The sequence below is a fragment of the Ascaphus truei genome, chromosome 3 (genome assembly GCF_040206685.1).
Source record: "Ascaphus truei isolate aAscTru1 chromosome 3, aAscTru1.hap1, whole genome shotgun sequence".
Taxonomy (NCBI): Eukaryota; Metazoa; Chordata; class Amphibia; order Anura; family Ascaphidae; genus Ascaphus; species Ascaphus truei.
This window is the reverse complement of record NC_134485.1, coordinates 370,681,107-370,706,385: the sequence shown is the minus strand read 5'-3', so window position 1 is coordinate 370,706,385 and position 25,279 is coordinate 370,681,107. Positions and strand designations below refer to the sequence as shown.

The following is a 25,279-nucleotide window of genomic DNA, read 5'->3' as shown; positions in this document are numbered from 1 at the left end:
AGCACAAGTTTCCTTCCATGGCACAGTTTGGTTTACTAACCTGACTCACGTCCACTTTCCTGACAACATATTTTCTGGTGAAATGTCATTAATAAACTTTCAAACAAGTTAAGAGTAGAACTGAACAATGAATTTGCCTCTAAAGTTAAGTGCAAGGCTGCTCAGTCTGATTTAAACTTTTAAGAGGTAAAGCGTTGTATTAATGCAATGCTTTCTTTGATGTAATGCATTGTTATTGGATGAAATGAATGAAACTTGTTAACAAATGTGACACGTTGTTAAGGGGGAATATTTACATCCCTTAAAACTTGGTGGATTTTTTTGATGCGGAGAAAAAGTGATAAGAAAATGCACAAAGCCGCTGATTTTTCCTACTTTCACCCACCAGATTTCAACCGTAAATCAAAGCTGGCAAGAACTGCAGCAACTTTCAGGATATGCATTAAGGCAACAATTGTGGAAATCTGGGGCAAACAATTGCACCATATGCAATAGGATTTTTTTTCTTAGCTACAGTACATTTTGGAGCAATCTTTTTGCTAGTGCGTTGCATCACTACTGCGTTGATACATTGACCCATACAAATATAGGTTTTGACAGCACTATTTGATCCATGGTTTTATTTCTTATGTCTATCCCCAGCATTATTGAAATATCTTATATTTGTACTGACCCCATGAACCTGTTGGGAGGCTATTCCACAAATTCACCACCATTTCCCTGAAGAAGTACTTCCTCACATATCCCATGAGCCTGCAACCCTCCAGCTTCAGGGCATGACCTCTTGTTCTAGCACTTCTCCTACACATGTTTCCCTCTTGTACTTTGCTGAAACCCGTCATGTACTTTAAAGTTTGCATCATATCCCACTCTCCCTTATGTAATAGATGAACATAGTAAGGCCCATTAGTCTTTCCTAACAAGTTTTGTGCAGTAGATCAGGCATAATTTTAGTAGCCCTTTTTGCAAAATCTCCAATTAATTTACCTATTCTGGAGATATGATCTCCAGAATTAAACTCAGTACTCTAGACGAGGTCTCACCAATGATCTAAAAAGTGGTATTACTACTAATCTCTTTCTGCTGATAATACCTCTTATTGTACAACCTAACTTTGTTACATTGATTGCCTACTTTTAAGTAAGCTGAAATAATGACTCCCTTAATAATGAGGTTCCTTCCCTCTATAGTCATTATAGGGCCATTGATCCTGTATTCTGATTTTGGATTCTTGTGATCCATGTGCAATATATTGCACTTATTGGCATTAAATTGAAGTTGTCCCACTCTTGACCATTCCAATCTATCTACTGTAAATCATTATTCATTTTGCTTCCTCCCCCTCTCCCAGAGTGTCAACCCTGTGGCAGATATTTGTGTAATCTGCATCACAGCAGTTTAGTGTGATAAATACCGTATTCCTTCAGAATGAAAGTTGCTAATGATCTTGGTTTCTTAACTTTGTTAATGTAAGTATTATACTTTCTTTAGTTGTATGAAATCTCTGTCTGGAAATGCTCTGCTTTCTATGCCTTTAGCCATATGTCTTACTATTAAATCCAACTAATACATGCCTTTTTTTCATAGGTTTGTAAACTAGATTACTATAAATACATTATTTCAATAATATCACATAGCTATTCATATTTAAATGAGTAATTTATAACATATTGATATTGCTTACTGTACATATTGAAAAGTATACCTACTGTACATGGAGCTTATTTTACCATGCTATGCCTAGTTGTAATTCCACTCCCAGCAATGCACCATGGTAGAAAAGCACACTTCTATTTATTAACATATTCTTTCTTTTCCCAACATGAATGATTATTTTTTGATAGTTTCCAACATCTGCATAAACAAGTACTATTTTTGTTTGCCTATATTTAAAGAGTGATCAATATACAGTAGTGTCATATAGAAAACACAAATGCTTAGGAGAAATTACACTTTTAAATAAACTGCTGTAATTATAGTGCCCTCTTCTATCAATTTATACATAGTTTATACAAAGTATTGGATGAAAGTAAAGTGACTTTTCCTTGAAGTGTTAATAAGTGTGTGTATCATTTAAGTGTCTGATATTTCAGCACCCTAGACAGCTACTTGCCTTGCATGCTCGGTATCCCCTAGCGGCCTTGCAATTTAAATAGACATCAGCTTTTCTTTTTTTTATTCATTTAGTTAAATAGTTTTGGAAAATAGATTTTTTGAAAAGTGTACATGCAGTAAAATACTTAAGTACATAACAGGATTAAAGGCAACCTAGTTAATTGTTAAAACCCTATGTCATGTTCCAATAATAATGTGGAATTGGTTGTGTAAGCCAATGTCTCTCAGTTCCTATTTTAAAATTGAGCATTGGAAAATCCCATTATTTATATTGTTATAGAAAAAAAACAGATTAAAATAAGCAAAGTTAAAAAATAAATACATATACACACACACACACACACACACACACACACACACACCACACACATTCATACGTTACCATTCCAAGGTCTGGCAATCAAGAGACAGCACTGTTAGAAATACTTCAAAAATGTGTATTAGTGATAACAGTGATACATCAAATAGTCCAATGTTTCAGTCCTTCAAAACGGACCTTCCTCAGGAATGGTAACATATATATATATATATATATATATATATATATATATATATAGTCAGATAAGGCAGTTGGCACTCCAATAGGTGCTGGTAAGCCACAGGTGCACGTCCCATATAGAGAATGTAGTTATACGTTACCGTTCCAAGGATTGGTAAACAAGAGACAGCACTCAATGTTGAAAATCAAAGTGTATTAGTGAAAGCAAAAATACATCCAGAAACCCAACGTTTCGGTCCTACAGAATGGGACCTTCCTGAATATGTGTGTGTGTGTGTGTGTGTGTGTGTGTGTGTGTGTGTGTGTGTGTGTGTGTGTGTGTGTGTGTGTGTGTGTGTGTGTGTGTGTGTGTGTGTGTGTGTGTATATATGTATTTATTTTTAACTTTGCTTATTTTAATCTGGTTTTTTTTCTACAACAATATAAATAATGGGATTTTCCAATGCTCAATATATATATATAATATGTATTTATTTTTAACTTTGCTTTTATTTATATATATATATTCATATCACTAATACACGTTTTTGAAGTATTTCTAACAGAGTGCTGTCGCACCTGCAGCCTACCAGCATCTACAGGAGTGCCAACTGCTTTATCTGACTATATATATAAAATATATATATACTATTTTTTATATATTAAATAAAAAATTAATAGACGATACCGTTCTGTGGCTAGCAAAATGCTTTTATTTGTGCGAGCTTTCGAGATAAACTGATCTCTTCTACTTCTGGCGATGTTACAAATAAAGCAAACAGGGATTTTACTTAAAAACAGTGCATCTTGGAATGTTAAATGTGACTGAAGCCTATCCCTCCGTCTGTGCTGTATGCAATTTATGACTTGAGGTGTTAAATAGTCCATGAATGTTAGTGATGAAAGAGTGTGTGTGTGTCTGTGTGTCTGTGTGTCTGTGTGTATGTAAATATAAATTTATAAAGTGCCCACAGTGTATAAAGCGCTTTACAAAAGGTGTAGGTGGAGTATATATATATATATATATATATACAGTGCTTGACAAATCACCCAAAAATCTACTCGCCAAACCAAAAAATCTACTCGCCACCTAGCCCCGCCTCTAGTCCCGCCCCCAGTCCCGCCCATAGCCACGCCCCAACCCCGTTTTTAAAAAAAAGAAATGTAATAAATTTCTAGTAAGAACAACATTCGTTTTTGACATAAGTTTATATTTATTGTAGTACATTTATACTTTACTACAATTAGTCCTTGTTACGTGTGTGTGACTAGTTTCCTGCACCCATTAACCAGTGTCTGGATGCCCCCGCTTCACAATATCTAAAGCAGCAATCCCGCCTTGGATCTTACCTGATCCGCAGTCCCTCAATGTCCAGGTACCCTCATTCCCGCCATGTTATACATTGGAGGGGATGTGTTCCCTACCTGTCTTCTGGGTTAGGGGGGGGTTCCGATGTCTTCCGTGTGACACTTGAATCAGATCTGGAAGAAAGCAGAATAAGGTAAATAATATATCCAGATCGAGAGAGAGAGAGAGAGAGAGAGAGAGAGAGAGACAGATGGAGGGAGAGGGAGAGAGACGGAGAGGGAGAGAGAGAGGGACAGAGAGAGAGGGACAGAGAGAGAGGGACAGAGACACAGAGACAGAGACACAGAGAGAGACACAGAGACAGAGGAACAGAGACAGAGAGGGACAGAGGGAGAGGGACAGGGAGGGAGAGGGACAGGGAGGGAGAGGGACGGGGAGGGAGAGGGACGGGGAGGGAGAGGGACGGGGAGGGAGAGGGAGGGAGAGGGACAGGGAGGGAGAGGGACAGGGAGGGAGAGGGACAGGGAGGGAGAGGGACAGGGAGGGAGAGAGGGACAGGGAGGGAGAGAGGGACAGGGAGGGAGAGAGGCACAGGCAGAGAGGGAGAGAGGCACAGGCAGAGAGGGAGAGAGGCACAGGCAGAGAGGGAGAGAGGCACAGGCAGAGAGGGAGAGAGGCACAGGCAGAGAGGGAGAGAGGCACAGGCAGAGAGGGAGAGAGGCACAGGCAGAGAGGGAGAGAGGCACTGGCAGAGAGGGAGAGAGGCACAGGCAGAGAGGGAGAGAGGCACAGGCAGAGAGGGAGAGAGGCACAGGCAGAGAGGGAGAGAGGCACAGGCAGAGAGGGAGAGAGGCACAGGCAGAGAGGGAGAGAGGCACAGGCAGAGAGGGAGAGAGGCACAGGCAGAGAGGGAGAGAGGCACAGGCAGAGAGGGAGAGAGGCACAGGCAGAGAGGGAGAGAGGCACAGGCAGAGAGGGAGAGAGGCACAGGCAGAGAGGGAGAGAGGCACAGGCAGAGAGGGAGAGAGGCACAGACAGAGAGGGAGAGAGGCACAGACAGAGAGGGAGAGAGACACAGACAGAGAGGGAGAGAGACACAGACAGAGAGGGAGAGAGACACAGACAGAGAGGGAGAGAGACACAGACAGAGAGGGAGAGAGACACAGGCAGAGAGGGAGAGAGACACACAGGCAGAGAGGGAGAGAGACAGAGAGGGAGAGAGACACACAGGCAGAGAGGGAGAGAGACACAGGCAGAGAGGGAGAGAGACACACAGGCAGAGAGGGAGAGAGACAGAGAGGGAGAGAGACACACAGGCAGAGAGGGAGAGAGACAGAGAGGGAGGGAGACACACAGGCAGAGAGGGAGAGAGACAGAGAGGGAGAGAGACAGAGAGGGAGAGAGACAGAGAGGGAGAGAGACAGAGAGGGAGAGAGACAGAGAGGGAGAGAGACAGAGAGGGAGAGAGGCAGAGAGGGAGAGAGACACAGGCAGAGAGGGAGAGAGACACAGGCAGAGAGACAGAGAGACAGAGAGGGAGAGAGACACAGGCAGAGAGACAGAGAGACAGAGAGGGAGAGAGACACAGGCAGAGAGACAGAGAGGGAGAGAGACAGAGAGGGAGAGAGACAGAGAGGGAGAGAGACAGAGAGGGAGAGAGACAGAGAGGGAGTGAGACAGAGAGGGGGAGAGACAGAGAGGGGGAGAGGAGGAGAGGAGAGAGGGAGGGAGAAGGAGAGAGACAGAGAGGGGGTGATTGACTGACGTGGAGGTGACTGACTGCGGGGTGGGATTACGGACTGTGTGACTGGGTGGTATTACTGACTGGGTGGGTGGTATTACTGACTGGGTGTTGGGTGGGATTACTGACTGGGTGACTGGGTGGGGTGGGATTACTGACTGTGACTGGGTGGTATTACTGACTGGGTGACTGGGTGGGGGGTGGGATTACTGACTGTGACTGGGTGGTATTACTGGCTGGGTGACTGGGTGGGGGGTGGGATTACTGGCTGGGTGACTGGGTGGGGGGTGGGATTACTGGCTGGGTGACTGGGTGGGGGGTGGGATTACTGACTGGGTGACTGGGTGGGATTACTGACTGGGTGGTATTACTGACTGGGTGACTGGGTGGGATTACTGACTGGGTGACTGGGTGGTATTACTGACTGGGTGGTATTACTGACTGTGTGGTATTACTGACTGTGTGGTATTACTGACTGTGTGACTGCTTGGGATTACTGACTGGGTGGGATTACTGACTGGGTGGGATTACTGACTGGGTGGGATTACTGACTGGGTGGGATTACTGACTGGGTGGGATTACTGACTGGGTGGGATTACTGACTGGGTGGTATTACTGACTGGGTGGTATTACTGACTGTGTGACTTCTTGGGATTACTGACTGTGTGGGATTACTGACTGTGTGGGATTACTGACTGTGTGACTGGGTGGGATTACTGACTGTGTGACTGGGTGGGATTACTGACTGGGTGACTGGGTGGGATTACTGACTGGGTGACTGGGTGGGATTACTGACTGGGTGACTGGGTGGGATTACTGACTGGGTGGGATTACTGACTGGGTGACTGGGTGGGATTACTGACTGGGTGACTGGGTGAGATTACTGACTGGGTGGGGGGTGACTGAGTGTTGGGTGGGATTACTGACTGGGTGACTGGATGGGGTGGGATTACTGACTGGGTGACTGGGTGGGATTACTGACTGGGTGACTGGGTGGGATTACTGACTGGGTGGGGGGTGACTGGGTGTTGGGTGGGATTACTGACTGGGTGACTGGGTGGGGTGGGATTACTGACTGGGTGACTGGGTGACTGGGTGGGATTACTGACTGGGTGGGGGGTGACTGGGTGTTGGGTGGGATTACTGACTGGGTGACTGGGTGGGGTGGGATTACTGACTGGGTGGGATTACTGACTGGGTGACTGGGTGGGATTACTGACTGGGTGACTGGGTGGGATTACTGACTGGGTGGGGGGTGGGATTACTGACTGGGTGACTGGATGACTGGGTGGGGGGTGAGGGGTGGGATTACTGACTGGGTGACTGGGTGGGGGGTGGGATGGGTGACTGGGTGGGGAGTGGGATGGGTGACTGGGTGGGGGGTGGAGTTACTGACTGGGTTACTGACTGGGTGGGATTGGTGACTGGGTGGGATTACTGACTGGGTGACTGGGTGGGATTAGTGACTGGATGGGATTAATGACTGGGTGACTGGGTGGGATGGTTGACTGGTTGGGATTAATGACTGGGTGACTGGGTGGGATTAATGACTGGGTGACTGGGTGGGGGGTGGGATGGGTGACTGGGTGGGGAGTGGGATGGGTGACTGGTTGGGATTAATGACTGGGTGACTGGGTGGGATTAATGACTGGGTGGGATGGGTGACTGGTGGGATGGGTGACTGGGTAACTGGTGTGATGGGTGACAAACTGGGGGGGTACCTCTAGTGTCCTGCATATACACGTGTACACACACACACACACACACACACACACACACACACACACACACACACACACACACACACACACACACACACACACACACACACACACACACACACACACACACACAGGGGAACGCACACAGGAGGGGGGGGAACACACACAGGAGGGGGGGGAGAAACACCCCCGCAACTACAGTATCTCCCGACCCGCGTGGGCAGCAGGAGAGGGGGGGGGGAAGGAAAATCACCCGCGCCATTACCTCCCAGCCCGCGCGGGCAGCGGGAGAGGGGGGGGAAGGAGAAACACCCGCGCCATTACCTTCCAGCCCGCGCGGGCAGCGGGAGAGGGGGGGGAAGGAGAAACACCCGCGCCATTACCTTCCAGCCCGCGCGGGCAGCGGGAGAGGGGGGGGAACACCCACCATTACCTTCCAGCCCGCGCGGGCAGCGGGAGAGGGGGGGGGGAGGAGAAACACCCGCGCCATTACCTCCCAGCCCGCGCGGGCAGCGGGAGAGGGGGGGGGGGGAGGAGAAACACCCGCGCCATTACCTTCCAGCCCGCGCGGGCAGAGGGAGAGGGGGGGGGAAGGAGAAACACCCGCGCCATTACCTCCCAGCCCGCCCGGGCAGCGGGAGAGGGGGGGGAAGGAGAAACAGTGTATTTATATTGCATTTCATTCCACCCACCTCCAACATCTGTCCAAAATCCTCCATGACCGGATCATTGCAGGAGCTGACACAATTATACAGGAGGATATTCAGTATAGAGGAGGAGGAGGAGCAGACGCACGCACACACCCCTCTCCCTCACCCGTGCAGAGAAGGAAGGGCAGTTTGAAGTCCTGGCAGCTCCATCCCGCGTCACAGCCAATCAGCTAGAGGAATTTTTTTTTTTTTTTTCCGAGCAGGGGATTTTTTTTTTTTTTTGCAGAGCAGGGGAAATGTTACTGGCCACGAGCCAATTTCCGATCGCAGCTGGCGAGTGGGCGAGTGGGTTTGTCGAGCACTGTATATATATATATATATATATATTCCTTTTCTAAGATAAAATGCTTATAAATGTTTTTAAAATGTGTAACAAGTAACAACAAGAAATAATTTTAGCTGGAAACGGTCTGCTCAGCCGCTTCAGTGGCTATAAAATAAGTCCCTTAATCAGAGAATTGTGCCTAAAGATACAGTCTTTCCTGTTCTTTGGGGCTGTTTTATGTGTATTGAAAAAAATCTTCAAAATGACATCAGTACAATACCTTAGCACCAGCTCAGAAATTATTTCCTTTGACGTAGATGACAAGTTACAATCAGATGGCTAGATTTTTACAGGATGTCTTATATTCCTGAGCCCAAATCCTGACTAATAACTTATTATAAGCATATATTTATAGTACAGATGGGAAAAGAATACATTTAGCACCATATTTACAGAGCGGTGCTATGCCATAAGATACATTAGAGCCATTCAATTAACTTGAATAGGCCGTAATGGGGTCTATTTACCAAACGATGGGGTAGATCATACATTTTTAACGTGGCATTATTTATGTTTAACGTATCAATATCTGTAACGCATATCCCAGAAGGTGCTTAGTGCTACAATGTTCAGCTATTTCCTTTAAAAATAAGGGAACCATACATTTTAACACATGTTAGGCTTATTCATATAAATATCATATGGTAATGAGCCCTTTATCCAACTACAGAGATCCTCAGACCTCCGTTACTGTTAACGCATGGGAATAGTCCTACAACATTTGGCGCCAGACAAAAGCTGCCCTTACTCACATCCAAACCCTGTGGAGCGCGTTATTTCTACCAACAATGGAAAAGGGAAGGTTGTGAGTGGAACCCATATGAATGGACTGAGTGTATGATTAACTCTTACATAAGATGTTACACTAACATATATATGGTGGAAAATATAAATGGCTGAACCACAGCAACAGATGCATATTAAATTGTGTCATTACGTTCATGTGTTAAAAGATACTAGTCTAGTAAAAAAGGTCTTGACAGGTATTTTGTGACACAAGATACATACATTCTTACAGGTGTCATAAAAATCATACTAAGAACTCAGTAAATAAAGCTAGTGGAATGAAATCCCCATCATTATTTGTCTTAAACAGGTCACTCAGTCCAGTTATTCTAATTACCAGCCCCCATCATGCATGTTTCAATTCTTCCAATCAATATATATTTCTCCCAACATACACACCTATTAACCCCACAATTACTTAACTGCTTGAGTTCATTTTCTTCCAGATAAATTAAGATTATCTAATGCATGATGATAACAACAGCGATATAGAAACATCACTATATTGTTAATACATACCTTAAGTGCATAAGTATTATACTACTTTTAAGTAAAGAAGAGGAAAAAAGGTGATGTAGAATTAGCGCTAATGATCTGGTGATAACAATCAATGAACCCTATATGAGGGTGAGCCCTTATGGGGTGCTGGGCAGCCTGGTAGAATGCTGATAGTACAATCAGAGAAATGGAAAAAACAAAGTGAGATACCGGCGCCTAATAAGTCCAATTAGTTTAAAGTCTTGGAATTCCAGTTGGAATAATTCAAGTTCCAGAATGATGATAAGCAGTTTCTCAGTCTTAGGGTGACCAGATGGAGCTCAGTAATAGAAAGAGCAGTGTCCCATTCTTCCGGAAAGCCAAAGGATAGCAAGTAGTTGACCCAGTGGAATCCAAGCAGGAGGCAGCATGCGATGACTGGAACAGGAGGCATAGAGTACTTTGAATGCATGCAAAATACTCTATGCCTCCTGTTCCAGTCATCGCATGCTGCCTCCTGCTTGGATTCCACTGGGTCAACTACTTGCTATCCTTTGGCTTTCCGGAAGACTGGGACACTGCTCTTTCTATTTCTGAGCTCCATCTGGTCACCCTTAGACTGAGAAACTGCTAATCATCATTCTGGAACTTGAATTATTCCAACTGGAATTCCAGGACTTTAACCTAATTGGACTTATTAGGCGCCGGTATCACTTTTAAGTAAAGAAGTACATTATTAAAATAATCTCAAGGGATTAATTGAAATGGAAATATACTTATTTCATCCTAGTTGTGAAATCACCACATTCATATTATTATAACTACAATGTGTTCTCGTTAAACAATTATTTAAGCACATATTTGTGTGACAAGCAATTAGTAGGTATAAAAGGAAGTCAGGCTCCAGACATGTTTGTGGGCAAGATCGAGGTGTTTTTGATGCAGATTTTGGAGATGAGAGTGAGGATGTTGGTGTTGGTGGTGTGGATATTTGTGGTGTGTATGATGTGTATGTTGGGGATATTTGTGGTGGGGGTATTGGTGATGGTGAGTTGAGTGTTGGCTCCAAGGCCAATCAGAGTTTATCAGACTCATCAAACATTATAGAGCCTTAGAGAGGAGGAGGCAATTGGCCACTTCAGATTGTACACAGCTTCTATTCTGGTTCTTTATTAATGTCTAAGGCCAGAATTGGAGTCATGCACTGGCAGGAGTCATGCTGTTCCTGCCCCGGGGAAAATGCTGATCATTAAAAAATGTAGTCTTACATTCAGTGAAATAGACAGAATGATTATGGCCAAATATATACCGTTAGGCGCAGAGATTTTGTACCAGATTATATTAGGAATGGCAGCTCTTAGGCTACTGATTGTGTTTGGTGCCAAGTTACTAGCCTTGATGAACCTATTTCAAAGTAAATACACTGACCTGCCTATTTGGAATGCAGAGCTGCGGGATGATATAGTACAGAGTTACATGTGACTGAAACCCCCTGTATAGCAGCCGTGTGAGTGGATAGATTCCCTGCATAGATGAGCTGCTCAACGTAAATACCTGGAGCAGGGTAGGGGGAAAGGGAGAGATCGGGTGGTAGTGTGAGCAGGGTAGCTCTGATAGGCTAGTTTCTGTGTCTAAGCCCAGATCAGTACAAGATATGCTAAATGGTACTCCAAATGCTACTAGCTGAAAGATAACACTGCCGGTGGAAGAAAGGCAGACATGTTTATTCCCGTGGGAATAAACACCAGAGAATTGAAAAACATCCGGTGCAGACCCATATTTTGTGACCGGATAGATTCCCTGCATGGATGAGCTGTTTCACATAAGTGTCTGGAGCAGGGGGGGGAGGGGGAAAAGAGATATCGAGTGGTAGTGTGAGCCGGATAGCTCTGATAAACTAGTTTCTGCATCTAAGCCTGAATCAGTACCAGAAATGCTATATAGCACTCAATAACTACTATTAGATGCAGCTGCTGCCGAAGGATAAGCAGACACGTTACAGATACCCATTGGAATGAACACCGCTGATTGAGAACAGCCAGTGCAGAACCGACATATGTTTTGCTGTGCATGACAGCTTCTTTCGGGGTGGGAGTGTGATGTCTCAGATAGCCCATTTGTACTTTGTGGTTGCCGTTGGAACCAGAGAGGCCCTGAGTAATGGCTGAGGCTAAAAACCCTACATGGATCCCAGCTATGATCACTTTTAAAAGTGTTTCTTACAAATGTATTATCCTTAAATATTTTCCTTGTTTCTATAACTAGTATGATGAACAGTGTTCACCCAAAGACTAGTGTATTCAGTAGTAGTATGCCTAATTGCATTTGTAATTGACGAGAAGCACACAGAGGAAATAAACCGAACCGTGAAAAGGTTTTTTGTTCATAAAAAGGGGATATATATAAAATCCTCATTGATACTGTTTGGGGACAGGGTGTGTAAACCCACTTTTCTTCTCTTTGCAGAAGGGTCTTGTCCCTGTTACATTTTCTAATATTCTGTGGCATGTGATGTATCCCCTGAATCAGAGGAAGTTGGGGTCACCTCCATGTCTTCCTCTAATGTGATGTGACAGAGGGGTGTCAAGTTGATTACATATAGCACCAATGTGCTCTAAAATAAACCTCCTGAACTGCCTGCATGTCTTGCCCACATACCTTAGGCCACACTTGCAGGTAGCCAGGTAAATGACCCCCTCTGTCTTACAGTTGATAAATTGTGGAAGTTGGTATGGCCTCGTATTGTCCCAGTTGGTGAAGGCTTTACTTGGTACTACAAATTCACAGGCTTTACAGCGATGCCAAGGAACTTCTCAAGGAGAGAAAGATGCGTCGCACAGCACAAAAATAGATGAAGGCTGATGTGGGATAAAAATAAGCTTTATTTGCACAAGGTTAAGAGGACTCGCTTGCACCTTGTGCAAATAAAGCTTATTTTTATCCCACATCAGCCTTCATCTACTATTTTTGTGCTGTGCGACGCATCTTTCTCTCCTTGAGAAGTTCCTTCACATTGCTGCATCAAGCGTCTGCACGCTGAGTTCCTGCTGGCTTGCGGTTTCCTTCACCGAGTCTGCCGTAACGTCATCAGCAAGTACCGTTCAGGCCGCCGGTCAGGTGACCGCCCTCCGCGTCTGCGGGTATTGGGTTGGCGGTGATGAGCACAGATCACGAGCAGAGACACCCTGACTTCAGCCAGGAGAAGCAGGTATATCATACTGGGAAGACCCGCAGAGGCTTTACTAACTACTACAAGGACTTACACGTGAGTGTCCCATATCCCAACCTCATAGTGATCGTGGCGAGCCGCTTGGGGGGAATGATTATATGTTTCTTCATATTACACTAAGGTTGTGTATAGCCTGGGTCTAGAAGATTTACTTTATCTTTCACCAGCAGGACTATGCTATATTCTGAGCGCCTGGAGGGTTAATCAGATGATTCACCCGTTTGTATAGTTTACAGCGATGCCATTTATAGCAGCTTTTCATCTGCTTTTGTAGCCAGTTACCGGTCACTGCCCATCTGGAAAAATGACTGTATCAGTAGGTCTTTTAAGTTTTTATAACGTCTCCACACAATCCTGGATCGATTTTTTAGCACCTTTCTTAGGTCGTCATCGTTAGTACGTTTGTGCCAATGTTTGCTCATGATCATATTAATTTCTCCCCATTGCTTATTGTACCGTAAGTCACAATGCATCTGATTTCTTTTCAAATATCCTCTTTTATTTTGTTTTCAAGAAAAGTTTCACGAGGGGTTTTAAGAGCTCTATGGTACGCTTTTTTTTATTAGGGTGTTAGTGTATACTCTCTTTAAAAACCTTATTTTCGTGGTCTGTGTTTTTTAAAATCTAAAAAGTCAGAGCAGTTGTGATGTATCCTTAAGAACTGGCCAGTTGGAATACCATGAATAAGAGGTTGTGAGTGGTGGCTGTCAGCTTTAAGATAGCTATCCTTGGCTGTGAGTTTTCTATAGTTAGAGGTAATCAGAGGGCCATCAGTTGACTTAGTGATGGTGATATTCAGAAAATGTAATGATGTGTCACTGGTTTTTGTAGTTAATTATAAATTATGATTATTTGAATTTAAGATGTTCATTAACTCAGTTCCTTTTTGCTCCCAGAGAAACAAGATATCGTCGATGTAACGGATCCATACACCAATATGTTTGGCCTCTGGAAAAACGCTAACCTCCTCCCCCCAGCCGAGATATAAATTGGCATAGGTGGGGGCACAGATAATGTCCATAGCTGTTCCCTGGATTTGTTGAAAGCACTTGTACAGAAAGTAGTTACAGTATGCCTTAAAGTGAAATTGAGGAGGTCACAGATGAAGGCGTTATGTGCCTTATAATGTAGACTTCTTGATGACAGGAAATGTTTAACCGCTATCATGCCAATGTCAGGGTGTATGCTTGTGTAAAGAGATTCCACATCAAAGCTTGCTAATAGTGTATCAACATCTATGTCGAAATCCTACATAAGCTTGAAGACATCCTTTGTGTCTTTGACATACAAAAGGGAGGGATGTGACAAAATTTCTCAGAACCCTATCGATATAGATGTTGTTTTTTTCTATGAGATTTCCCATACCTGATACTATTGGTCTACCAGGTGCTTTTAGAGGGTTTATTATGGATTTTGGGGATGCTATAGAGGGTAACTATAGTGGGATTCCTCACATTCATTAATTTGAATTCCTGTTTTGATAACTTTGTTATCTAGACCACTTTTTAGGATAGTACTTAGCTCTCTGGAGAATCTTTCAGTGGGGTTCTTTCCAGAGGTTTATAGCATTTGCTATAATTTAAGAGTCTGAGATTTTTGGTCATGTAGTTCTCAGTTTTTTGGCGGACTATATTTCCACCCTTCATAGCTTGTTTTACTGTTCATTCTGATGGTTCCTGATTAGGTGTGAAGTGACTGATTTTTTAGAGTAGTCTCTGGAATTGTATCACTTTACTCAATGAAGGAGATCAAGTTATTGAGATATTCTAGATCCTTAGAGTCTAGATCATCAAAACCGAGATTAGTTGACATTAATTTCTCCCTTCTTGCGAAATGCTTACAGCAGGATAGCAGGATCAACAATGGGATCATCCACTGAAGGAGCCACACCTGGAGCTTCCACCATCTTTAAAATTAAATAACTAAGCCTATCCTTGAGAAGTATCCACTTGGGAAATGTCTCCATCTGATGACAGAGCTTGCACTGAGAGTCACTGAAATGGCGCTATATATAGAGCACCAAACTAGGTATGAATAAATGACTATTCCATAATAATCAGAAGATATGGAACAGATGATGAAAAGGGTGCGAATAATCTGTGAAATGGGACAAAATCTATATAAATCTTTAGCACCCTTTTGTGAATATGGCCCTATATGCGCAAATGATTGGCAACAGGAGAGGTAGTGGCTCAGTGTGTAAAGACACTGACTGGCATGGAGAGTGTGAAGCAGGGCAGCCTGGTTCAATTCCCAGTGTCGACTCCTTGTGACCTTGGGCAAGTAACTTTATCTCCCTGTGTCTAAGGCACCAAAAACATAGATTGTAAGATCCACGGGGCAGGGACCTGTGCCTGCAAAATGTCTCTGTAAAGCGCTACGTAAAACTAGCAGCACTATACAAGAACATGCTATTATAATTATTGTTATTATTATTAACATATACACAAGATGAATGTGTGTGGATGCTACGATAATCCCCGTTCATCCAGGTAATGTTACGATGGTCATTTTTCTAACACACGTTATTCTTGCATCTCATTAGCTTTGAGGATTGCAGTTAATATGAAGAAAAATAACGTGTTCCCTATTTAGTGAACCTCATGTTATTAGCAAGAAATTAGCGACCTTCTTCCCTTTACTTATGTAATATACTGCACCAGACTTTTTTTTTTTAAATGAATCCCATAAAAGCAATAAAATCTTTTCAATTGATAAATATTATGCTTTTTGTTTGTACCAGTTTGACACAGACAAACTTTGATAAATAACCCTATGGTATAGCACCACTCAGTAAATATAATCCTTGATCCCTATGGATAAGATATTTTTTTCTTTAGTTCAGGGGTGCGCAAACTGGGGGACGCACCCTCCTGGGGAAAGGCACAACATTTTTCAAAGGGGTGCGGCAGTTGCAGAGGCCACGCGCTTTTCCCCAAGGCATTTAAATTAAATGCTGAGGATCGCGTGATGCCTATGCAAAGTCCCTTACCTTGTATTCAGTGGACGCGTCATTTGCACCAAAGACAAGGTAAGGGACATAAATAATTACTCCATAAATTATGCATACTTATTTGCATTATTATTGTATCATAGAATTCTAATTATCTCACAGAAAAGGTCAATAAGTAGTCTGCCAGCAGACAGAAGGTTGCACATCAGAGCATGACTTTTAGAACCATAAGAAGAATTAACCATGAAAAAAAGAACTGAAAAAAAACTGACCTTGCTTTGGAATAATTGTGTCTGCATGGGTGCCAAACCCATGTTATTGAAGGAGGAGGGACACCATAAACCGTGCATGTCAGGGTTTGCTTGCTGCCCAAAGGGTAGAGGTGAGATTCTTGGAAAGACACTGATTTTTCATAAATCTGTGGTTTCACTGCAATATCCAGTAAAAAAATGTAAATTAATTAATATCTATGAAGGAGCATATAAACAGCAAGCCATTTATATTTATGTGAGTCAAGAAACTAGAGGGTACAAAGAGGGAATACAAAAACAAAATACATGACATTGTACACCCACTACAAAATGTACTTACAGTACGTACCATTAACAATGAGCGTCACTGTTAGTTTTTTTGTTACATTCCATTGTTCTAATCGTAATATTATTGTGTAATTTCCTGCATCTTCTTCTGCAACATCTTTGATAATTAGGAAATAGTCATTTACTATATACCGGGCACATTTTTTTGCAGCAAGTAAGTCATCCTTCAACCTATTAAAAATGGAACAGGTTAATAATGCATCGTAAGTAGTAGGAATTTAAATCATGGGCTTGACATGGATATTTTGCAATGATCTTATTTGAAATATAGTTAATAGCAATTTATATAGAAACTATAAAGACAGTAACAATATGTTCACATTATTGATGTAATACTTAAGCATGACGACCCAGATTGGATACATCAGTGAAATGCTACCAGAACAAAATTATTTGTTATTTTTAAGATTATATGACTCAGATTGCCATATCATCTTAGAAATATAAGTCCAAAAGGACCTTCCTCCTTGCTCCATTTTGGATATAGAAAAACAGTGTTCTATAAGGTTGTTAAATTACATTCTGTGTAACATTTCCTCATGATGTCTATAAACTAGTGATTTAAAAAAAATTAAACTATCATATAATAGTTGGGTAATTATTACATATTTTAAAGAGACTACAGTAACTGGTAATATTTACATTAGGGTAAATTATTATTTAACTGTGTATACATATACCGTATATATACAGTATTAAATATATATATATATATATATATATATATATATATATATATATATACAAATACAACTGTATGCTCATCTGCATGTCTTAGGCAGGTCTGCAACCCCGCCTTTCCCAATTATCACCCAGCATACAGCACTTCCACTGCAGCAAGGGATTCTGGGAAATGACATGCAAATGAGCACACAGTGTCACTTTTTGCCTCTAAAACCATTTTAACATGGTTTGCTTTCCTGTGGAGGGTTTTTGTCACTTTTTTTACTCACCATAACTTAACTCAGTATTATATATATATATATATATATATATATATATATATATATATATATACACACACACACACACATAAAGATATCGGTAGAGTGTTAGCCGAGCTTTAATAATAAAAAATGAATAGACGATACTGTTCTGTGGCTAACGATTTTATTTGTGCAAGCTTTCGAGATCTCTGATCTCTTCTTCCGGCGATGGTACATTGAATGAGACAAGCGACAGGGTACCTCTGGTGGTCACATGTAAGCCACACCTAGAAGCCCTACGCAAGATCACCAGGGAACTACAACCCATTCTCCAGGAAGATACAAGACTGTAACAGGTCTTCCCTGAAACACCCTTATTATCATACAGACAAGCTCATAATCTCAAGAAAATGATGGTAAGGAGTAAAGTATCCAACAGTACAACTGAATGTGGGACAAGACCATGCCAGGACCAGTGCCGTCTTAACGCATGGGCACGCTGGGCAGTTGCCCGGGGGCCCCACGAGCATAGGGGCCCTATGCTAATCTATGCACAGACCAGTATTTAACACAAATTTTCCGATCACCCGCCTCAACATTCAAATCTCCCGCTAACTCGGTAGAAGGAGAAAAATTACGACTTGTAGCTAAGAGCTGGCAGGGCCCAGTGCACTGTTTTGCCCGGGGGACTATAATGCTGTTAAGACAGCCCTGGCCAGGACTTATGATGCAAAACCTGCACAATGCTCCACACAGCGGGCACAATACAAATACCACACAGGAATCTGGAGTACAAAATCAGAGGAAGGTTCTTCTGTTCCTCCAGCAATGCCGTGTACCTCATCATGTGCATGAAATGCCCAGGGGGCTGCTACTACATAGGTGAGACGGGACAGGGGCTAAACAAGAGAATGAATCTGCATTCTCCACAGCATCACACACGGAACAAGAGAGAGTCCTGTCGATCTGACTCTGGCCATAAGATGTACTATTTGAAGGTAGCCATACTCAAAGGTAATCTTAGAACACCGAAAGAGAGACGGTTGCATGAATAAAAATTTATGCAACTGTTCGGAACACTTAGCAATGGCCTAAACCAAGACCGAAGTTTTATGAGTCACTATTGACACGAGAGAACTCTCTTCCCATGAGTGGTAAAGGCCATGTCTATACATACTGCGCTATATGTATGCACCCACAGCTGTCTCCTACACATACAAATACTCTATGTAATTCCATCCCTATATACTAATAGGGACCACATAGTATCTACACACACTTTTAGTAATGCTACAGCCTCTTACATTTCCACACCTACCCACACCATTTATATACACTCCCACTCCACACACACATTTGTAAAGTGCTGTACACACTGTGGGCTCTCTACAAATTTATATTTACATACACACACACACACACACACTCTTACATCACTAACATTCAGGGACTATTTAACACCTCAAGTCATAAATCGCATACTACACAGGGGGGGGGGGTGTTTCAGTCACAGATAACATTCTTATATACACTGTTTTTAAGTTAAACCTTGCTTTTGTAGCCAGGTCTCCCTTAGGTGTCAGCACCCCCCTCACCTCGAGCGCGATTGCAGGTACCGCCGAGTCTCAGGGCGGCCCCGCGAGCCGATTGCAGGGGTGAGGGTGGTCAGGCTCCGGCTCAGGGGTTGCCGGGGATGCGTGCGGCCGGTTGCCAAGGCCGCGATCACGTCACCGGGCTCCCGGCACTCCCGGAGCCGGGCGGTGAGGGCGCCGCCATTGCCCGGATACTCGCGCATGCGCAGTGATCGCGCATGCGCAAGGAAGTCCCGAGAGCCAGGGGGAAGTAGCGCGAGGGGGAGAACAGCCCAGGAAAGGTTGAGGCAGCCCCAGATAGCTTGCGCAGGCGCAGGACAGTGTAGAGAAAGCCCGCGAAGCCCTAGCCTACCAGGGAAGGCTCTAGATAGGGACTACGAGTCCCATGAGCCTTTGCGCGGCCCACGTGATGCCAGGGAGCCAATAGGGCTTAGGATCTCCAGGCAGGCAAGTAGATACATTTTCGCGGGGTTGCAGCACGCTAGTCAGTTGGAGCCGGGGAGCTGTGAGGGAAGGAGGCGTGCGGGGAGCGAGTGCAGTTCCGGCACCCAGATAGGTACCCACACCCCAGGTAGGCCCCAACTCCCCACTAGGTTAGTGGGTAATTGAATAGGGATGGCCCAAGATAGGGACGCGGCCCTTAGTGTCAGTGTGCTGTCTTGTCAGGGTCACGGCTGTCAGTGCTGTGAGGTCTGACAGGCAGGCACAGTTTTAGTGCAGTACGTTAGCTGCAGGTAGCAAGTAGGTGGCAGTGCGTTACTGCAAGTGCTGCGAGTGCTAGTAGTTAGTTAGAGTCAGGACCGGGAAGAGCTAGGGGGACGGGATAGGCCATTAACCCCTTAGGTCCCAGATAGGTCCTCATTCCCTAGCTTGTGGTTCTACAGGGACAGGCCATAGGTTAGGGACCGTGTCACATAGTGCCAGTGATAGACAGGGACACAGCGGCTGCTGCGCTCCACTAGAGATGACTTGGGCTCAAGTCGGTACCCAGAGACCAGAGACTATCTCCAGGGTGGGATTTCCCCTGGGGGACCCCAAGCAAGGATTCACCGGACCGGATCAGACGGGATCCCAGAACGACTGATCCTTTGCGGAGCTGTTGCAGCTCCGAGCACCGGAGTGCTCGGCAGGTACTATACATATACAAGTGCACCAACGGGCCCTTAGTATAATAGTGACTGCGCATTCACCCATTGCCTCTCTCTGCCAGAGTGCGGGACATTGGGTGGGGATTCTATGGACACTGTGTGGGATCACCTGGTGTTGGGAAAGCGTCCTGCGTGACGCAGTTGTGAGTGTCTCCTCTAGAGAGGGACACCTGTTATGGTGGTATTGATGTTACATGTTTGCTTTGCACGTTAGTAAAAGACATTGGTTATTATACGTACAGTGTATGTGATTATTGTTTTTGTCCTGCGAGGAAATACTCCCCCTCTGGTGGGAGCCATCGCAGGTGGGGGCGCTGCACCGAGTAAGTGGTTACTCATAGTATCATAATTGCCCCAGGTTCCCGTGGCGGAAGCTCAGCCCTCCTGTGAGTCAACAGGTAACGCACCACACACCTGGTAACACCGTATGTTCCTTGCACCCACAATATATCTGCGATTGGGGGGGGGGAATACCCGTTACATTTGGAGGCGCTGCTGAGATCGACCTGGGGTGCCCTGTTCCATTTTTTTTCAAATTGTCCAATTCATATTTTTCATCATGTCGGTGCCATCACAGCAAGACGTCAATAACTGGGCCTTAGCGCGGCAATTATCCCCAAGGCGCGTGTTTGTAGTGGCAGGAGTATCCAATGATACGGCCTTATCCACAATGCACGCACAAGTAAGAACTTGCCCGGAATTGGCCACCGCCCGGGTGATAGACTATAAGCTGGATACTGACGGCCGGGGGATTGCCTATCTCCTGTTCACCACGCGTGACATATGCTTAGAGACTGTTCCCCATGTATTAACCCTACCTGAGTCCTCCGCAGGGGACTGTCTCATGATCTAAGCAAAAAGCTGCAGTGTAGTTAACAGGACTGTAATTAAAATGGAGGCTCCTGCAGCAGGGAATGCTAACAGTGAGTCCCACCTAAAATGGCGGCTCCCGCCAACTCAAAATGGCACACGTGCTTCTGACTGCCAGGCTGTTCAGAAAAAGGTTGCAGAAATCTGTCCGGGACTGGCGGGAAAATCAGAGCTCCGCCCCTGCAATGTGAGTGATTCAGTGCAGAGCCCGAGTCACTCAGTGATAGAGCGTGCCCCCCTTTACAGTCCACCAGGGGGAGCAAGCACGGTGAACAGCCATCGGCAACCGCTGTTCCCACCAAAGACAGTACAGAATGCAGAGAAACCCACCCTCAGTTGTATGCAGCATGGTGGACAAAAGGAGGGAAGATACCCTTTCCTGTGTGCCCGTGCCTACAAAAGGATTTGAATCTATCTGGTGGTATGGACTTTAACCCCTTTAGGCTACCAATAGAATACCGGGTGGCAGTGGTGGCTGATGACGGATGTATAAGATGTGTTTGTGACCAGTGTGACTTCCCAGGTGGCAAACAGACCTGGGGTCCCAAGTGTGCCTGCTGCGAGGCACAGTTTCTAAAACCCATGCTGCTGTGTGCTACTGAACCCGCAGAGAAAGCTGAGGTTAACCAGCCAAGCGAACCATCGGTGGCGATGCGCCTACCAGCGAACCACCCCAGCGGTGATGCAAAGGAGGAGGAGGAGGAGCCTGACCTCTATATCACTATGAGTTGTGCTGAAGTTAAGTCTGTATTCAGGGAGAAGTTACTCAGGGATTCCCGCCAACAACAACCAGCTGTGGAGGTTGTGGAGGGCCCGTGTGCCCTACAACAGCCAGTCCGGCCTACTGAGGTACCATCGGTCCCAGACGTGGGATCAGTACCTGCTAAGGAAGACAAGGGTGAGTTGACTGCCCCAGGGGTGTCGGGTGTGAGCCTCCAGGTGACCGCGGTGCACGGTAGCTCCTTAAGTCTGGTCACTAGGGCGAATGGCTCCACTCGGCATCGCATCCTGGCGGAGGTGTCTCTCCTAGAAGGTAGCTGTCCAGTGGTGCGAGTGGGCCAGTACCTGTCTGATCGTGTTCCAGATGAAGAGAAGCCCATCGCAAGCCAGCGGAGTGGTGAGGAACCTACTAACTCCCCTCAGGCTCCGATGGAGGTGACCGTGAAAAAGGCCAGAATTAAAGTTCCGGATCTGAGTGAGAGCCCGTGCGCTCCACCTCAAATGGTCCCAGGACTGGAATCCCACGCTCCCGAGTTTCAAGACAGTGAGTGGACTGTCCCAGAAGTGTTGTGGACAGGTCCCAAGACAGCCGAGGTGGGAACTGACAGCGTCCCCGAGGACATGTTGGCCACAGCGAATCGCCGCAGTGGTAAGGTATCTACCCTTTACCCCCTGCAGGGTGAAACAGAGACATTGTCAGTTGCTTGCTTCCCAAGGGAAGATTCACAAGTAAGTAGGGACAAGGACTTAATGGAGAAGGATTTAGGGAAATTTGCCTCCTTTCAGGCCAAAATGGAGCGGCCCATTCGCCAAGTAGTGGACCGCGGGAAAGGTCCTGGCCTCCTGGTCTACCGTATCCATGCCGCAGATAACCGGGTAAAGGCCCGGTTAAAAGACATGCTACTATTCCGTCCACCAGGGGGAGGGAATAGCAAGAATCCTGTTACTGTAACCCTCGAGCGTGCTCCCCAAGAAATTTTTCTGGGGGAGGCTCACAGACGAAAAAGTGAGGTACCCCCATCTGATCCATTAGGGGCACTCCACAAATGGTCTCAGCTAGCGCCGGGTATTGTTGGGTGTGATATGCCATGTTTCAGTGAGGTTAAAGTCACCCTGCTGAGTGTACCTTTTATTCAATGCAATTTTTCATTGTGTAAAATTATGTCGCGTAATGTCGTTCCCCAAGCGAGGGCGTTGGGTTTTTCACCAGGGGGAGGATGTAGCCAGGTCTCCCTTAGGTGTCAGCACCCCCCTCACCTCGAGCGCGATTGCGGGTACCGCAGAGTCTCAGGGCGGCCCCGCGAGCTGATTGCAGGGGTGAGGGCGGTCAGGCTCCGGCTCGGGGGTTGCCGGGGATGCGTGCGGCCAGTTGCCAATGCCGCGATCGCGTCACCGGGCTCCCGGTGCTCCTGGAGCCGGGCGGTGAGGGCACCGCCATTGCCCGGATACTCGCGCATGCGCAGTTATCGCGCATGCGCAAGGAAGTCCCGAGAGCCAGGGAGAAGTAGCGCGAGGGGGAGAACAGCCCAGGAAAGGTTGAGGCAGCCCCAGATAGCTTGCGCAGGCGCAGGACAGTGTAGAGAAAGCCCGCGAAGCCCTAGCCTACCAGGGAAGGCTCTAGATAGGGACTACGAGTCCCAGGAGCCTTTCCGCGGCCCACGTGATGCCAGGGAGCCAATAGGGCTTAGGATCTCCAGGCAGGCAAGTAGATACATTTTCGCGTGGTTGCAGCACACTAGTCAGTTGGAGCCGGGGAGCTGTGAGGGAAGGAAGGGTGCGGGGAGCGAGTGCAGTTCCTGCACCCAGATAGGTGTGCAAACCCCAGGTAGGCCCCAACTACCCACTAGGTTAGTGGGTAATTGAATAGGGACGGCCCAAGATAGGGACGCGGCCCTTAGTGTCAGTGTGCTGTCTTGTCAGGGTCACGGATGTCAGTGCCGTGAGTTCTGACAGGCAGACACAGTTTTAGTGCAGTACGTTAGCTGCAGGTAGCAAGTAGGTGGCAGTGCGTTACTGCAAGTGCTGCGAGTGGTAGTAGTTAGTTAGAGTCAGGACCGGGAAGAGCTAGGGGGACGGGATAGGCCATTAACCCCTTAGGTCCCAGATAGATCCTCATTCCCCAGCTTGTGGTTCTACAGGGACAGGCCATAGGTTAGGGGCCGTGTCACGTAGTGCCAGTGATAGACAGGGACACAGCGGCTGCTGTCCCCTCAGGTCCCCGCTTCCCCCCGATCCCCGTGTCAGAAGGCGGGAGATGGGAGAAGGGATGTCCCCTCAGGTCCCCGCTTCCCCCCGATCCCTGTTTCAGCCAGCGGGGCGGGAGATGGGAGCGGGGATGTCCCCACTTCCCCCCGATCCCTGTGTCAGAAGAGTGTGTTTGTGTATATATATGGGAGAGTGTGTGTGTGTGTGTGTGTGTGTGTGTGTGTGTGTGTGTGTGTGTGTGTGTGTGTGTGTGTGTGTGTGTGTGTGTGTGTGTGTGTGTATATGGGAGAATGTGTGTGTGTGTGTGTGTGTGTGTGTGTGTGTGTGTGTGTGTGTGTGTGTGTGTGTGTGTGTGTGTGTGTGTGTGTGTGTGTGTGTGTGTGTGTGTGTGTATATGGGAGAATGTGTGTGTGTGTGTGTGTGTGTGTGTGTGTGTGTGTGTGTGTGTGTGTGTGTGTGTGTGTGTGTGTATATGGGAGAATGTGTATATGGGAGAATGTGTATGTGTGTATGGGAGCATGTGTGTGACACCAGAGGTACCCCCCCAATCAGTCGCCCCCCCCAGTCAGTCAGTCACCCCCCCAGTCAGTCACCCCCCCCAGTCAGTCACCCCCCCCCAGTCAGTCACCCCCCCAGTCAGTCAGTCACCCCCCCCCCAGTCAGTCAGTCACCCCCCCAGTCAGTCATGCCGTCTCCCCTCTCTCTGGTCTCCCCCGTCCCCCTCTCTCTGGTCTCCCCCGTCTCCCCTCTCTCTGGTCTCCTCCGTCTCCCCTCTCTCTGGTCTCCTCCGTCTCCCCTCTCTCTGGTCTCCCCTGTCTCCCCTCTCTCTGGTCTCCTCTGTCTCCCCTCTCTCTGGTCTCCCCGTCTCCCTTTTCTCTGGTCTCCCCCGTCTCCCCTCTCTCTGGTCTCCCCCGTCTCCCCTCTCTCTGGTCTCCCCCATCTCCCTTCTCTGGTCTCCCCGTCTCCCTTCTCTGGTCTCCCCTGTCTCCCCTCTCTCTGGTCTCCCCTGTCTCCTGTATCTCTGGTCTCCCCCGTCTCCCCCGTCTCCCCTCTCTCTGGACTACCCCGTCTCCCCTCTCTCTGGTCTCCCCCGTCTCTGGTCTCTCTCTCCCCTCTCTCTTTCTCTCCCCTCTCTCTTTCTCTCCCCTCTCTCTTTCTCTCCCCTGTCTCTGTCTCTTTCACTCCCCTGTCTCTGTCTCTTTCTCTCCCCTGTCTCTGTCTCTTTCTCTCCCCTGTCTCTGTCTCTTTCTCTCCCCTGTCTCTGTCTCTTTCTCTCCCCTGTCTCTGTCTTTTTCTCTCTCCCCCCTCTCTGCCTCTTTCTCTCTCCCCCATCTCTGTCTCTTTCTCTCTCCCCCATCTCTGTCTCTTTCTCTCT

General features: G+C 46.4%; 1 protein-coding gene across 2 annotated transcripts in view; it reads right to left on the bottom strand.

The window, feature by feature from the left end:
* FLT1 (fms related receptor tyrosine kinase 1) overlaps positions 1-25,279 on the bottom strand; it is a 96,458-nt gene that overhangs the window by 25,556 nt on the left and 45,623 nt on the right. The window contains exons 9-10 of one of the 2 annotated variants that reach the window (XM_075592190.1): positions 16,436-16,614; positions 16,117-16,273 (exon numbers count right to left, since the gene is read on the bottom strand). In XM_075592190.1, the coding sequence (XP_075448305.1) occupies positions 16,117-16,273; positions 16,436-16,614 (336 nt within the window). The remainder of the gene's footprint in view (positions 1-16,116; positions 16,274-16,435; positions 16,615-25,279) is intronic. The other variant, XM_075592191.1, reaches the window with a different exon arrangement.